Source organism: Oncorhynchus clarkii, chromosome 10 (assembly GCF_045791955.1).
Source record: "Oncorhynchus clarkii lewisi isolate Uvic-CL-2024 chromosome 10, UVic_Ocla_1.0, whole genome shotgun sequence".
NCBI lineage: Eukaryota > Metazoa > Chordata > Actinopteri > Salmoniformes > Salmonidae > Oncorhynchus > Oncorhynchus clarkii.
Window position 1 is genome coordinate 1,974,146 of NC_092156.1, and position 18,022 is coordinate 1,992,167.

General features: G+C 45.3%; 1 protein-coding gene across 2 annotated transcripts in view; it reads left to right on the plus strand.

The window, feature by feature from the left end:
- The window catches only part of LOC139419371 (cell adhesion molecule 2-like), a 478,628-nt gene that overhangs the window by 347,568 nt on the left and 113,038 nt on the right, over positions 1-18,022 (plus strand). For both annotated transcript variants that reach the window (XM_071169314.1, XM_071169313.1), the window contains exon 4: positions 645-782. In XM_071169314.1, the coding sequence (XP_071025415.1) occupies positions 645-782 (138 nt within the window). The remainder of the gene's footprint in view (positions 1-644; positions 783-18,022) is intronic.

Genomic DNA, 18,022 nt, shown 5'->3' on the forward strand with positions numbered 1-18,022 from the left:
AACACACACACCCTTTACACTGTCCGCCCTCGTCTGTTCAGATGATGGATCACACAGACACACACCCTTCACACTGTCTACCCTGGACTTTTCAGATGATGGTTCCAGGTTAATCTCAGTGTTTTTCCTGTCCTCCTCCCCGACACACTCTGAGCTGAGCTACATCATATTCATGCAGAACTAGGCCAGGTTTATGGTAAAACCTCTGCCATACAGAGGCTCCCGCTCGGCCCAATCAAAACCTTTTTCTGTCGAGTCCCTGCCCGTCTTCTGAAAACATCTTCTGAAAACATCTGAAACCCTACTTGTTCAAAGAGTATCAACCCCCCCCCCCCCCCCCCCCCCCCCCCAATGATGAATGTACTGACTATGACTGGTCCACCTAGCTATCTGGAGATGAATGTACTGACTATGACTGGTCCACCTAGCTGTCTGGAGATGAATGTACTGACTATGACTGGTCCACCTAGCTATCTGAAGAGGAATGTACTGACTATGACTGGTCCACCTAGCTATCTGAAGAGGAATGTACTGACTATGACTAGTCCACCTAGCTATCTGAAGATGAATGCACTAATGCACAGACTTCAACCCTGTGTGTTGTGTCACGTTTTAACCTGTGTAATTCCCCCCCGGTCCTGTAGGGGTGCCAGAGAAGCCAGAGATAGACGGTTTGACCAAGCCTGCCCTGGAGGGAGATGAGATCACTCTGACCTGTATGACCCACGGCTCCAAGCCTGCTGCCAACCTCCGCTGGTTCAGGAACGAGAAGGAGATCAAAGGTCAGGACACAGACATCTACTACTGTTACTACCCTTCATAGGTCAGTAGGTCAGAGGTTAGAGGTCAGGGGTTAGAGTATGTATCACCCCACGGCTCCAAGCCGCCTGCTGCCGACCTCCGCTGGTTCAGGAACGATACAGAGATCAAAAGTCAGGACACTGTTCTAATATTCTTCTTCATCCTCTTCCTCCACCTTTTCATCATCTACTTCCTCCTCCTCCTTGTCTTCCTCCTTCTCATCCTTCTTCTCCTCATCTTCTTCATCCTCTTCCTCCTCATCCTCCTACTTCTATTCAACTCTTGTCTTTGCTGTAGGCTACATGATTCTGATGGCTCAGACATAGTTGGAGCATCTGTAAGAGAAACTTGAAATCTAGGGTTGATGCTGTGATTCCTGCAGGTCCACGTATCTTTTCGCCTTGACTGTGTGTATCTGGTTATGCAATTGTTTCAAAGCTGGTCTGTGCGGTGGATTAATTGGTAGATTCACAAGAATAGCAGAGCAAAATCTTGCATTTGTTAGTCTGTTTGAATTGCTACCTCACATATTTCTGCTTCCCTCAACTTCTCTCCTTCTCCTAGTGGTTAACCGTTTACAAATTACAACATTTATGGGACATAGTCCCCCCATTTTAGGGACCAAAAGTATTGGGACAAATTAACCTTATACAGTGCCTTGCGAAAGTATTCGGCCCCCTTGAACTTTGTGACCTTTTGCCACATTTCAGGCTTCAAACATAAAGATATAAAACTGTATTTTTTTGTGAAGAATCAACAACAAGTGGGACACAATCATGAAGTGGAACAACATTTATTGGATATTTCAAACTTTTTTAACAAATCAAAAACTGAAAAATTGGGCGTGCAAAATTATTCAGCCTCCAACCGCTCTTAAACACTAGTAAAATCAAATGCATGCTTTTCAACCGATCGCTGCCCGCACCCGCCCGACCGTCTAGCATCACTACTCTGGACGGTTCTGACTTAGAATATGTAGAACGTGCTCCAGCAGATACATTTCACTGGTCATCCCCAAAGCCAGTTCCTCATTTAGCCACCTTTCCTTCCAGTTCTCTGCTGCCAATGACTGGAAGGAATTACAAAAATCACTGAAGCTGAAGACTCATATCTCCCTCACTAACTTTATAGCATCAGCTGTCATAGCAGCTCACAGATCATTGCACCTGTACATAGCTCACCTGTAAATAGCCCATCCAACTACCTCATCCACATGTTATTTTTTTGCTCTTTCGTACCCCAGTATCTTTACTTGCACATTCATCTTCTGCACAAATATCACTTCAGTGTTTATTTGCTAAATTGTAATTACTTCGTCACTACAGCCTATTTATTGCCTTTCCTCCCTAATCTTTCTTCATTTGCACACACTGTACATAGACTTTTCTATTGTATTATTGACTGTACGTTTGTTTATTCCATGTGTAACTCTGTGTTGTTGTATGTGTCTCACTGCTATGCTTTATCTTGGCCAGGTCACAGTTGTAAATGAGAACTTGTTCTCAACTTAAATAAAGTAAAAGTAAAAAATAAAAATAAAAAAATGTGATGACTAACTCGATCCGAATTCAGGATCCGAAAAACACATTTCATTGCTCTTTTCAGTAACCTTATTTTTATTTTTCGGCATTAGCTCAAGAAGATATTTTTTCTACATGAGCCCATCAGTTCCTGATCATATAACACCTCTTCTCTGTCAAGAGCCAGATTAGCTGACAGTTTAGAGGTGTGATCGATTTCAGCTTGAACAGTTTGAAACAGATTTAATTGTTCTGTTGGTCGTTTGATAAAGGGATTGTTGCTGCTTAGACCAGGATTTACTAGAGTTATTTCAGGAACTCTCTCTCTCTCTCCCTCTCCCTCTCCCTCTCTCTCTCTCTCTCCCTCTCTCTCTCTCTCTCTCCATCCCGCCCTCTCCCCCTCTCCTACATTGATTTAGGATAACCTCACATTGACTCCTCTCTCTCTCTCTCTCTCTCTCTCTCTCTCTCTCTCTCTCGCTATTTCTCTCTCCCCTCTCTCTCTCTCTCTCTCTCTCCCTCACTCTCTCTCCATCCCGCCCTCTCCCCCTCTCCTACATTGATTTAGGATAACCTCACATTGACTCCTCTCTCTCTCTCTCTCTCTCTCTCTCTCTATTTCTCTCTCCCCTCTCTCTCTCTCCCTCTCTCTCTATTTCTCTCTCCCGTCTCTCTCTCCCTCTCTCCCGTCTCTCTCCCGTCTCTCTCTCCCTCTCTCCCGTCTCTCTCTCCCTCTCTCTCCCTCTCCCGTCTCTCTCTCTCCCTCTCTCTCCCGTCTCTCTCCCGTCTCTCTCTCTCTCTCTCTCTCTCTCTCTCTCTCTCTCTCTCTCTCTCTCTCTCTCTCTCTCTCTCTCTCTCTCTCTCTCTCTCTCTCTCTCTCTCTCCCTCTCTCTCCCTCTCTCTCTCTCTCTATCTCTCCCTCTCTCTCTCTCTCTCTCATCTCTCTGTGCCCTCAATGATCGTATCCTCAATGATCGTGTCCTCAATGATCGTGTCCTCAATGATCGTGTCCTCAATGATCGTGCCCTCAGTGATCGTGTCCTCAATGATCGTGTCCTCAATGATCGTGTCCTCAGTGATCGTGTCCTCAATGATCGTGTCCTCAATGATCGTGTCCTCAATGATCGTGTCCTCAATGATCGTGTCCTCAATGATCGTGTCCTCAGTGATCGTGCCCTCAGTGATCGTGCCCTCAATGATCATGTCCTCAATGATCGAGTCCTCAATGTCTGGGCACCTGGATTGACAAAACAAAACTCTCTTTCAAAAAGCATATTGTTGATTTAAAATGTGTTTATTTAACAGGAATATGTCATAGGTCATTCATTTAGAGTTCATTAAAAAGTTAAGAATTACAATATTTTATTGAAATAGGTTATGCCTTTCATAAAATAGCAGAAAACAAATCATTCAGTCGACATTCATACCAGTTATAGATGATGGTGATGTTGTCTATTTGAATGGGTGGGGAGTTAATAGTTACAGATTAATGTTACAGATTTACAGAATTACAGATTTACAGATTACAAAAAAGACTTGAACTGTAATCCTTTATGTTACCATCAAAAATATTGTAATCGGATTAAAGATACTTTTTATAAAACTAGATGATAACTTCTAGTAGTACTTTTAAATCCAGAAAGGACGTTTGCCCAAAAAATGATTTGACACCGTTCTGTTTTCTATAATAACTTTCAAATCAACATTGAAAAGAGGTGCACATGTTTTTCTGCCTGAGCGAGTCGGACCCCCAGTCAGAGGGTATGACGATGTCGGGAAAAGGGCAGGATGTCTATTGTCACGCCCTGACCGTAGAGATCTTTTTATTCTCTGTTTGGTTGGTCAGGGTGTGACTCGGGTGGGAAACTCTATGTTCTGTGTTTCTATGTTTTGGCCGGGTATGATTCTCAATCAGGGACAGCTGTCTATCATTGTCCCTGATTGGTAAAGTATCTGCTAGAGAACACTGTAGAACACAGTACAGTACTGTATCTACTAGAGAACACAGTAGAACACAGTACAGTACTGTATCTGCTAGAGAACACAGTAGAACACAGTACAGTACTGTATCTGTTAGAGAGCACAGTAGAACACAGTACAGTAAAGTATCTGCTTAAGGACACAGTAGAACACAGTACAGTAAAGTATCTGCTTTAGGACACAGTAGAACACAGGACAGTACTGTATCTGTTAGAGAGCACAGTAGAACACAGTACAGTAAAGTATCTGCTTAAGGACACAGTAGAACACAGTACAGTAAAGTATCTGCTTTAGGACACAGTAGAACACAGTACAGTACTGTATCTGTTAGAGAGCACAGTAGAACACAGTACAGTAAAGTATCTGCTTAAGGACACAGTAGAACACAGTACAGTAAAGTATCTGCTTTAGGACACAGTAGAACACAGTACAGTACTGTATCTGTTAGAGAGCACAGTAGAACACAGTACAGTAAAGTATCTGCTTTAGGACACAGTAGAACACAGGACAGTAAAGTATCCATGTTCATCTACTGGTTTCTACCAGACTCCTGTCTCAGTTGGCTCTGTTCTTGTTTCTACCAGACTCCTGTCTCAGTTGGATCTATTCTGGTTTCTACCAGACTCCTGTCTCAGTTGGATCTATTCTGGTTTCTACCAGACTCCTGTCTCATTGTGGTTGCTGGGATCACTGTCTCAGTTGGCTCTGTTCTGGTTTCTACCAGACTCCTGTCTCAGTTGGCTCTGTTCTGGTTTCCACCTGACTCCTGTCTCAGTTGGCTCTGTTCTGGTTTCCACCAGACTCCTGTCTCAGTTGGCTCTGTTCTGGTTTCTACCAGACTCCTGTCTCAGTTGGCTCTGTTCTGGTTACTACCAGACTCCTGTCTCAGTTGGCTCTGTTCTGGTTTCCACCAGACTCCTGTCTCAGTTGGCTCTGTTCTGGTTTCCACCAGACTCCTGTCTCAGTTGGCTCTGTTCTGGTTTCTACCAGACTCCTGTCTCAGTTGGCTCTATTCTGGTTTCTACCAGACTCCTGTCTCATTAGGGTGGTTGGGATCATTGTCTCAGTTGGCTCTGTTCTGGTTTCCACCAGACTCCTGTCTCAGTTGGCTCTGTTCTGGTTTCTACCAGACTCCTGTCTCAGTTGGCTCTGTTCTGGTTTCTACCAGACTCCTGTCTCATTGTGGTGGTTGGGGTCACTATCTCAGTTGGCTCTGTTCTGTTTTTTCTGTGGCGAGACCCGGAGGTGGAGGCTCCAAGTCAATCAGATGAGGACTCATTATCATCATCAACATCGATTTCAGGCCCAATATCCGATCCCCCATCCGACTCCAGCTCATCTAAATCCTGCAGCTGTCAGTGTGATTGGGGATAAAGAGCCCAAGATCACTGATGGTATCTGAGTATGACAACATGTTAGATCTTGTCTGTTTTGGGATGTTGATACTATCAGTCTGTTGTTAGAGAGGACAGATCGTTAAGGCTGATTAGGCTAATAAGGAGAGGAGAGGAGAGGAGAGGAGAGGAGAGGAGAGGGGAGGAGAGGAGAGGAGAGGAGAGGAGAGGAGAGGAGAGGAGAGGAGAGGAGAGGAGAGGAGAGGAGAGGAGAGGAGAGGAGAGGGGAGGGGAGGGGAGGATGTTTATCATCACCTGAACAAGACAATCCAAATAGTCTCTGGATCCGAATTGCACCCTCTGGGTCCTGGTCAAACGTATAGGGAATAGGGGCGGCAGGTAGCCTAGTGGTTAGAGTGTAGGGGCGGCGGGTAGCCTAGTGGTTAGAGTGTAGAGGTGGCAGGTAGTCTAGTGGTTAGAGTGTAGGGGGGTCAGGAAGTCTAGTGGTTAGAGTGTAGAGGTGGCAGGTAGTCTAGTGGTTAGAGTGTAGGGGTGGCGGGTAGCCTAGTGGTTAGAGTGTAGAGGTGGCAGGGTAGCCTAGTGGTTAGAGCGTTGGGGGGCAGGTAGCCTAGTGGTTAGAGTGTAGAGGCGGCAGGTAGCCTAGTGGTTAGAGTGTAGAGGTGGCAGGGTAGCCTAGTGGTTAGAGTGTAGAGGTGGCAGGTAGCCTAGTGGTTAGAGTGGAGGGGCGGCAGGTAGCCTAGTGGTTAGAGTGTGGAGGCGGCAGGTAGCCTAGTGGTTAGAGTGTAGAGGAGGCAGGTAGTCTAGTGGTTAGAGTGTAGGGGTGGCAGGTAGTCTAGTGGTTAGAGTGTAGAGGTGGCAGGTAGTCTAGTGGTTAGAGTGTAGGGGAGGCAGGTAACCTAGGGGTTAGAGTGTAGGGGTGGCAGGTAGTCTAGTGGTTAGAGTGTAGAGGTGGCAGGTAGTCTAGTGGTTAGAGTGTAGAGGGGTCAGGTAGTCTAGTGGTTAGAGTGTAGGGGGGGCAGGTAGCCTAGTGGTTAGAGTGTAGGGGGTCAGGTAGCCTAGTGGTTAGAGTGTAGAGGGGTCAGGTAGTCTAGTGGTTAGAGTGTAGGGGGGGTCAGGTAGTCTAGTGGTTAGAGTGTAGGGGCGGCAGGTAGCCTAGTGGTTAGTGTGTAGGGGCGGCAGGTAGCCTAGTGGTTAGAGTGTAGGGGCGGCAGGTAGCCTAGTGGTTAGAGTGTAGGGGGGGCAGGTAGCCTAGTGGTTAGAGTGTAGGGGCGGCAGGTAGTCTAGTGGTTAGAGTGTAGGGGCGGCAGGTAGCCTAGTGGTTAGAGTGTAGGGGAGGCAGGTAGACTAGTGGTTAGAGTGTAAGGGCGGCAGGTAGCCTAGTGGTTAGAGTGTAGGTGCGGCAGGTAGTCTAGTGGTTAGAGTGTAGGGGGGGCAGGTAGTCTAGTGGTTAGAGTGTAGGGGGGATGGGGCAGGTAGTCTAGTGGTTAGAGTGTAGGGGGGATGGGGCAGGTAGTCTAGTGGTTAGAGTGTAGGGGGGGGCAGGTAGCCTAGTGGTTAGAGTGTAGGGGGGGGCAGGTAGTCTAGTGGTTAGAGTGTGGGGGCGGCGGGTAGCCTAGTGGTTAGAGTGTAGGGACGGCAGGTAGCCTAGTGGTTAGAGTGTAGGGGGGGCAGGTAGCCTAGTGGTTAGAGTGTAGGGGGGCAGGTAGTCTAGTGGTTAGAGTGTGGGGGCGGCGGGTAGCCTAGTGGTTAGAGTGTAGGGGCGGCAGGTAGCCTAGTGGTTAGAGTGTGGGGGCGGCGGGTAGCCTAGTGGTTAGAGTGTAGGGGAGGCAGGTAACCTAGTGGTTAGAGTGTAGGGGGGGCAGGTAGCCTAGTGGTTAGAGTGTAGGGGCGGCAGGTAGTCTAGTGGTTAGAGTGTTTGGGTGGCGGGTAGTCTAGTGGTTAGAGTGTAGGGGCGGCAGATAGTCTAGTGGTTAGAGTGTAGGGGGGATGGGGCAGGTAGCCTAGTGGTTAGAGTGTAGGGGAGGCAGGTAGCCTAGTGGTTAGAGTGTAGGGGAGGCAGGTAACCTAGGGGTTAGAGTGTAGGGGGGATGGGGCAGGTAGCCTAGTGGTTAGAGTGTAGGGGCGGCAGGTAGCCTAGTGGTTAGAGTGTAGGGGGGGGCAGGTAGACTAGTGGTTAGAGTGTAGGGGTGGCAGGTAGTCTAGTGGTTAGAGTGTAGGGGCGGCAGGTAGTCTAGTGGTTAGAGTGTAGGGGGGATGGGGCAGGTAGCCTAGTGGTTAGAGTGTAGGGGCGGCAGGTAGCCTAGTGGTTAGAGTGTAGGGGGGGGCAGGTAGTCTAGTGGTTAGTGTGTAGGGGTGGCAGGTAGTCTAGTGGTTAGAGTGTAGGGGGGCAGGTAGTCTAGTGGTTAGAGTGTAGGGGGGATGGGGCAGGTAGTCTAGTGGTTAGAGTGTAGATGGGCAGGTAACCTAGTGGTTAGATTGTAGAGGTGGCAGGTAGTCTAGTGGTTAGAGTGTAGGGGGGCAGGTAGCCTAGTGGTTAGAGTGTAGGGGGGGAAGGTAGCCTAGTGGTTAGAGTGTAGGGGGGGGCAGGTAGTCTAGTGGTTAGAGTGTAGGGGGGCAGGTAGCCTAGTGGTTAGAGTGTAGGGGGGGGCAGGTAGTCTAGTGGTTAGAGTGTAGGGGGGCAGGTAGCCTAGTGGTTAGAGTGTAGGGGGGGAAGGTAGCCTAGTGGTTAGAGTGTAGGGGGGGGCAGGTAGTCTAGTGGTTAGAGTGTAGGGGGGGCAGGTAGTCTAGTGGTTAGAGTGTAGGGGGGATGGGGCAGGTAGTTTAGTGGTTAGAGTGTAGATGGGCAGGTAACCTAGTGGTTAGAGTGTAGGGGCGGCAGGTAGCCTAGTGGTTAGAGTGTAGGGGGTCAGGAAGTCTAGTGGTTAGAGTGTAGGGGAGGCAGGTAGTCTAGTGGTTAGAGTGTAGAGGTGGTTAAAAGTCCAACGCTCTAACCACTAGGCTACCTGCCGCCCCTACACTCTAACCACTAGACTACCTGCCTCCTCTACACTCTAACCACTAGACTACCTGCCACCCCTACACTCTAACCACTAGACTACCTGCCACCCCTACACTCTAACCACTAGACTACCTGCCACCCCTACACTCTAACCACTAGACTTCCTGACCCCCTACACTCTAACCACTAGGCTACCTGCCGCCCCTACACTCTAACCACTAGACTACCTGCCGTCCCTACACTCTAACCACTAGACTACCTGCCACCCCTACACTCTAACCACTAGACTACGTGCCACCCCTACACTCTAACCAAAAGGTTGCAAAATTGAATCCCCGAGCTGACAAGGTACAAATCTGTCGTTCTGCCCCTGAACAAGGCAGGCTGTTCCTAGGCCAGTTAACCCACTGTTCCTAGACCAGTTAACCCACTGTTCCTAGACCAGTTAACCCACTGTTCCTATACCAGTTAACCCACTGTTCCTAGACCAGTTAACCCACTGTTCCCAGACCAGTTAACCCACTGTTCCTAGACCAGTTAACCCACTGTTCCTAGACCAGTTAACCCACTGTTCCTAGACCAGTTAACCAACTGTTCCTAGACCAGTTAACCCACTGTTCCTAGACCAGTTAACCCACTGTTCCTAGACCAGTTAACCCACTGTTCCTAGACCAGTTAACCCCACTGTTCCTAGACCGTCATTGAAAAAATAGAATTTGTTCTTAACTGACTTGTTAAATAAAGGTATAATGAAAACAATAGAGAGCCCTGCATGACAGAGTCTCTTTAAATCAAACTACAAGGGATGAATACACACACACAACACCCAGCAGAGGGCTCAGTCACCCAGCAGAGGGCTCAGTCATACAGCAGAGGGCTCAGTCGTACAGCAGAGGGCTCAGTCACCCAGCAGAGGGCTCAGTCATACAGCAGAGGGCTCAGTCATACAGCAGAGGGCTCAGTCATACAGCAGAGGGCTCAGTCATACAGCAGAGGGCTCAGTCGTACAGCAGAGGTCAGTCAGAGGTCTCAGTCATACAGCAGAGGTCAGTCAGAGGTCAGTCAGAGGTCTCAGTCGTACAGCAGAGGTCAGTCAGAGGTCAGTCAGAGGGCTCAGTCGTACAGCAGAGGTCAGTCAGAGGTCAGTCAGAGGTCAGTCAGAGGTCTCAGTCGTACAGCAGAGGTCAGTCAGAGGTCAGTCAGAGGTCTCAGTCATACAGCAGAGGTCAGTCAGAGGTCAGTCAGAGGTCAGTCAGAGGTCAGTCAGAGGTCTCAGTCATACAGCAGAGGTCAGTCAGAGGTCAGTCAGAGGTCAGTCAGAGGTCTCAGTCATACAGCAAAGGTCAGTCAGAGGTCAGTCAGAGGTCAGTCAGAGGTCTCAGTCATACAGCAGAGGTCAGTCAGAGGTCAGTCAGAGGTCAGTCAGAGGTCTCAATCATACAGCATAGGTCAGTCAGAGGTCAGTCAGAGGTCTCAGTCATACAGCAGAGGTCAGTCAGAGGTCAGTCAGAGGTCAGTCAGAGGTCTCAATCATACAGCAGAGGTCAGTCAGAGGTCAGTCAGAGGTCTCAGTCATACAGCAGAGGTCAGTCAGAGGTCAGTCAGAGGTCTCAGTCATACAGCAGAGGTCAGTCAGAGGTCAGTCAGAGGTCAGTCAGAGGTCTCAGTCGTACAGCAGAGGTCAGTCAGAGGTCAGTCAGAGGTCTCAGTCATACAGCAGAGGTCAGTCAGAGGTCAGTCAGAGGTCTCAGTCATACAGCAGAGGTCAGTCAGAGGTCAGTCAGAGGTCAGTCAGAGGTCTCAGTCGTACAGCAGAGGTCAGTCAGAGGTCAGTCAGAGGTCTCAGTCATACAGCAGAGGTCAGTCAGAGGTCAGTCAGAGGTCAGTCAGAAGTCTAAGTCATACAGCAGAGGTCAGCTCAGTCGTACAGCAGAGGTCAGTCAGAGGTCTCAGTCATACAGCAGAGGTCAGTCAGAGGTCAGTCAGAGGTCAGTCAGCAGAGGTCAGTCAGAGGTAAGTCAGAGGTCAGTCAGAGGTCTCAGTCATACAGCAGAGGTCAGTCAGAGGTCAGTCAGAGGTCTCAGTCATACAGCAGAGGTCAGTCAGAGGTCAGTCAGAGGTCAGTCAGAGGTCTCAATCATACAGCAGAGGTCAGTCAGAGGTCTCAGTCATACAGCAGAGGTCAGTCAGAGGTCAGTCAGAGGTCAGTCAGAGGTCTCAGTCATACAGCAGAGGTCTCATCAGAACAAAATAAGTATTGTTTTCTTCCATTTTAATTGTTTGTTTTCATTTAGCCTCTCTCATCCCTTTCCTTCCTTACCTTTCATCTCCTCATCCCTCTCTTTCCTCTCCTCATCCCTCTCCTTCCTCTCCTCATCCCTCTCTTTCCTCTCCTCATCCCTCTCTTTCCTCTCCTCATCCTTCTCTTTTCTTTCCTCTCCTCATCCCTCTCTTTCCTCTCCTCATTCCTCTCCTCATCCCTCTCTTTCCTTTCCTCATCCCTCTCTTTCCTCTCCTCATCCTTCTCTTTTCTTTCCTCTCCTCATCCCTCTCTTTTCTTTCCTCTCCTCATCCCTCTCCTCATCCCTCTCTTTCCTTTCCTCTCCTCATCCCTCTTTTTTCTTTCCTCTCCTCATCCCTCTCTTTTCTTTCCTCTCCTCATCCCTCTCTTTCCTCTCCTCATCCCTCTCTTTCCTCTCCTCATCCCTCTCTTTCCTCTCCTCATCCATCTCTTTCCTCTCCTCATCCCTCTCCTTCCTCTCCTCATCCCTCTCTTGCCTCTCCTCATCCCTCTCTTCCCTCTCCTCATCCCTCTCTTTCCTCTCCTCATCCCTCTCTTTCCTTTCCTCATCCCTCTCTTTCCTCTCCTCATCCATCTCTTTCCTCTCCTCATCCCTCTCTTTCCTCTCCACATCCATCTCTTTCCTCTCCACATCCCTCTCTTTCCTCTCCTCATCCCTCTCTTTTCTTTCCTCTCCTCATTCCTCTCTTTCCTTTCCTCTCCTCATCCTTCTCTTTCCTCTCCTCATCTCTCTCTTTCCTCTCCTCATCCCTCTCTTTCCTCTCCTCATCCATCTCTTACCTCTCCACATCCCTCTCTTTTTTTTCCTCTCCACATCCCTCTCTTTCCTCTCCTCATCCCTCTCTTTTCTTTCCTCTCCTCATTCCTCTCTTTCCTTTCCTCTCCTCATCCCTCTCTTTCCTCTCCTCATCTCTCTTTCCTCTCCTCATCCCTCTCTTTTTTTCCTCTCCTCATCCCTGTCTTTTCTTTTCTTTCATCTCCTCATCCCTCTCTTTTCTTTCCTCTCCTCATCCCTCTCTTTCCTCTCCTCATCCCTCTCTTTCTTCTCCTCATCCCTCTCTTTCCTCTCCTCATCCCTCTCTTTCCTCTCCTCATCCCTCTCTTTCCTCTCCTCATCCCTCTCTTTCCTCTCCTCATCCCTCTCTTTCCTCTCCTCATCCCTCTGTCGCTGATAACAAGCTTCAGGAACCATTTGTGTGAACGTCAGACGCACTTACCGACTGACTAAGTGTGTTTATTTGTGTGCTTATCTCGAATAAAGTGTTTACTTTCCCTCTCCTTCCCTTCCTCCTGTCTTCTCATCCATACTACCCAATGGGGATAAGACGCCGACAGCGCCTCTCGTTCTCTCACTCTCCTCCCTTTCCCTCTGTTTTCTCATCCATACTACCCAATGGGGATAAGACGCCGACAGCTCTGCAACTCTCTTTTCTCTCATTCTCTCTCTCTCTCTCTCTCTCTCTCTCTCTCTCTCTCTCTCTCTCTCTCTCTCTCTCTCTCTCTCTCTCTCTCTTTCTCTCTATCTGTCTCCCTCTCTCTCTCTCTCTGTCTCTCTCTCTCTATCTATCTGTCTCTCTCTCTCTCTCTCTCTCTCTCTCTCTCTTTCTTTCTCTCTCTCTGTTTCTGTCTCTCTCTCTCTCTCTCTCTCTCTCTCTCTCGCTCCTCTGCTTTTCTAAATCAGATGTTCTGCATGCTTAGTCACTTCCTGTTGAGGCTCAGAGCCTGCTTCCCCCCCAGAGACCAGGTGATTGACAGCTCTGCTGCGTTAGCAACGTCTGGACAGACTGGAGGCGGGGGAGACGATAGGCTGAAGGAGATGGGGGAGAAAAACGAGAAAGAGTGAGAAAGAGAGAGAGTAGAGCGATCAATCAAAAAGTTGGGTTTGTACAAAGTCAGATCCAGCCGTGGTGGAAAGTACTTAAGTATAAAATACTTTAAAGTGTTTTTTCTATGAAAATGATGATAAAGGTAATTGAGATTCAACTATGATGGTGATACGATAGGGATTACAGTTATCATCATGAATATTAAGGCTATACGCACTTCATGTTACACACATAGACACTCAAACATGCAAATTGGCAGAGTTATTATTTATTTAGACATCACACATTATAGTCTTACCCTTATACAGACATTGTACACACTCTCACTATATCACATCCAATATAGCACACATCAACCTACTGAGATCTACTACACATATAGAGACTGCCACTAAATCACATCCAATATAGCACAACCTACTGAGATCTATTACACATATACACACTGTCACTAAATCACATCAAATATAGCACACATCAACCTACTGAGATCTACTACACATATAGACACTGTTACTAAATCACACCCAATATCACACACATCAACCTACTGAGATCTACTACACAAAAAGACACTGTCACTAAATGACATCCAATATAACACAACCTACTGAGATCTACACATCCAATATCACACACATCAACCTACTGAGATCTACTACACAAAAAGACACTGTCACTAAATCACATCCAATATAACACACATCAACCTACTGAGATCTACTACACATATAGACATTGTTACTAAATTACATCCAATATCACACACATCAACCTACTGAGATCTACACACCCAATATCACACACATCAACCTCCTGAGATCTACACACCCAATATCACACACATCAACCTCCTGAGATCTTCTACACATATAGACACTGTCACTAAATCACATCCAATATAACACACATCAACCTACTGAGATCTTATACACATATAGGCACTGTTACTAAATCACATCCAATATACCACACATCAACCTCCTGAGATCTACTACACATATAGACACTGTTACTAAATCACATCCAATATAACACACATCAACCTACTGAGATCTACACACCCAATATCACACACATCAACCTCCTGAGATCTTCTACACATATAGACACTGTCACTAAATCACATCCAATATAACACACATCAACCTACTGAGATCTTATACACATATAGGCACTGTTACTAAATCACATCCAATATAACACACATCAACCTCCTGAGATCTTCTACACATATAGACACTATCACTAAATCACATCCAATATCACACACATCAACCTACTGAGATCTACACACCCAATATCACACACATCAACCTACTGAGATCTACACACCCAATATCACACACATCAACCTCCTGAGATCTACACACCCAATATAACACACATCAACCTACTGAGATCTTATACACATATAGGCACTGTTACTAAATCACATCCAATATAACACACATCAACCTCCTGAGATCTTCTACACATATAGGCACTGTTACTAAATCACATCCAATATAACACACATCAACCTCCTGAGATCTTCTACACATATGGACACTATCACTAAATCACATCCAATATAACACAACCTCTTGAAATCTACTACACATATAGACACTGTTACTAAATCACACCCAATATCACACACATCAACCTACTGAGATCTACTACACAAAAAGACACTGTCACTAAATGACATCCAATATAACACAACCTACTGAGATCTACACATCCAATATCACACACATCAACCTACTGAGATCTACTCATCCAATATCACACACATCAACCTACTGAGATCTTCTACACATATAGACACTATCACTAAATCACATCCAATATCACACACATCAACCTACTGAGATCTACACACCCAATATCACACACATCAACCTCCTGAGATCTACAAACCCAATATCACACACATCAACCTCCTGAGATCTTCTACACAAATATAGACACTGTCACTAAATCACATCCAATATAACACACATCAACCTACTGAGATCTTATACACATATAGGCACTGTTACTAAATCACATCCAATATAACACACATCAACCTCCTGAGATCTACTACACATATAGACACTGTTACTAAATCACATCCAATATAACACACATCAACCTACTGAGATCTACACACCCAATATCACACACATCAACCTACTGAGATCTACACACCCAATATCACACACATCAACCTCCTGAGATCTACACACCCAATATAACACACATCAACCTACTGAGATCTTATACACATATAGGCACTGTTACTAAATCACATCCAATATAACACACATCAACCTCCTGAGATCTTCTACACATATAGACACTATCACTAAATCACATCCAATATAACACACATCAACCTCCTGAGATCTTCTACACATATAGGCACTGTTACTAAATCACATCCAATATAACACACATCAACCTCCTGAGATCTTCTACACATATGGACACTATCACTAAATCACATCCAATATAACACACATCAACCTACTGAGATCTACTACACATATAGACACTGTCACTAAATCACATCCAATATATAACACAACCTACTGAGATCTTCTACACATATAGACACTGTCACTAAATCACATCAAATATAGCACACATCAACCTCCTGAGATCTACTACACATATAGACACTGTTACTAAATCACACCCAATATCACACACATCAACCTACTGAGATCTACTACACAAAAAGACACTGTCACTAAATGACATCCAATATAACACAACCTACTGAGATCTACACATCCAATATCACACACATCAACCTACTGAGATCTACACATCCAATATCACACACATCAACCTACTGAGATCTACACATCCAATATCACACACATCAACCTACTGAGATCTACACACCCAATATAACACACATCAACCTACTGAGATCTACACACCCAATATCACACACATCAACCTCCTGAGATCTTCTACACATATAGACACTGTCACTAAATCACATCCAATATAACACACATCAACCTACTGAGATCTTATACACATATAGGCACTGTTACTAAATCACATCCAATATAACACACATCAACCTCCTGAGATCTTCTACACATATAGACACTATCACTAAATCACATCCATTATCACACACATCAACCTACTGAGATCTACACACCCAATATAACACACATCAACCTACTGAGATCTTATACACATATAGGCACTGTTACTAAATGACATCCAATATAACACACATCAACCTCCTGAGATCTTCTACACATATAGGCACTGTTACTAAATCACATCCAATATAACACACATCAACCTACTGAGATCTACACACCCAATATCACACACATCAACCTCCTGAGATCTTCTACACATATAGACACTGTCACTAAATCACATCCAATATAACACACATCAACCTACTGAGATCTTATACACATATAGGCACTGTTACTAAATCACATCCAATATAACACACATCAACCTACTGAGATCTACACACCCAATATCACATACATCAACCTCCTGAGATCTTCTACACATATAGACACTGTCACTAAATCACATCCAATATAACACACATCAACCTACTGAGATCTTATACACATATAGGCACTGTTACTAAATCTCATCCAATATAACACACATCATCTCCTGAGATCTTCTACACATATAGACACTATCACTAAATCACATCCAATATCACACACATCAACCTACTGAGATCTACAAACCCAATATCACACACATCAACCTACTGAGATCTACACACCCAATATCACACACATCAACCTCCTGAGATCTACACACCCAATATAACACACATCAACCTACTGAGATCTTATACACATATAGGCACTGTTACTAAATCACATCCAATATAACACACATCAACCTCCTGAGATCTTCTACACATATGGACACTATCACTAAATCACATCAAATATAGCACACATCAACCTACTGAGATCTACACTCCCAATATCACACACATCAACCTCCTGAGATCTACTACACATATAGACACTGTTACTAAATCACACCCAATATCACACACATCAACCTACTGAGATCTACTACACAAAAAGACACTGTCACTAAATGACATCCAATATAACACAACCTACTGAGATCTACACATCCAATATCACACACATCAACCTACTGAGATCTACACATCCAATATCACACACATCAACCTACTGAGATCTACACATCCAATATTACACACATCAACCTACTGAGATCTACACACCCAATATCACACACATCAACCTACTGAGATCTACTACACAAAAAGACACTGTCACTAAATCACATCCAATATAACACACACCAACCTTCTGAGATCTACTACACATATAGACACTGTCACTAAATCACATCCAATATAACACACATCAACCTACTGAGATCTACTACACATATAGACAGTGTTACTAAATCACATCCAATATAGCACAACCTACTGAGATCTACTACACAGATAGACATTGTTACTAAATTACATCCAATATCACACACATCAACCTACTGAGATCTACACACCCAATATCACACACATCAACCTACTGAGATCTACACACCCAATATCACACACATCAACCTCCTGAGATCTACACACCCAATATCACACACATCAACCTCCTGAGATCTTCTACACATATAGACACTGTCACTAAATCACATCCAATATAACACACATCAACCTACTGAGATCTTATACACATATAGGCACTGTTACTAAATCACATCCAATATAACACACATCAACCTCCTGAGATCTTCTACACATATAGACACTATCACTAAATCACATCCAATATCACACACATCAACCTACTGAGATCTACACACCCAATATCACACACATCAACCTACTGAGATCTACACACCCAATATCACACACATCAACCTCCTGAGATCTACACACCCAATATAACACACATCAACCTCCTGAGATCTTCTACACATATAGACACTATCACTAAATCATATCCAATATCACACACATCAACCTACTGAGATCTACACACCCAATATCACACACATCAACCTACTGAGATCTACACACCCAATATCACACACATCAACCTCCTGAGATCTACACACCCAATATAACACACATCAACCTACTGAGATCTTATACACATATAGGCACTGTTACTAAATCACATCCAATATAACACACATCAACCTCCTGAGATCTTCTACACATATAGGCACTGTTACTAAATCACATCCAATATAACACA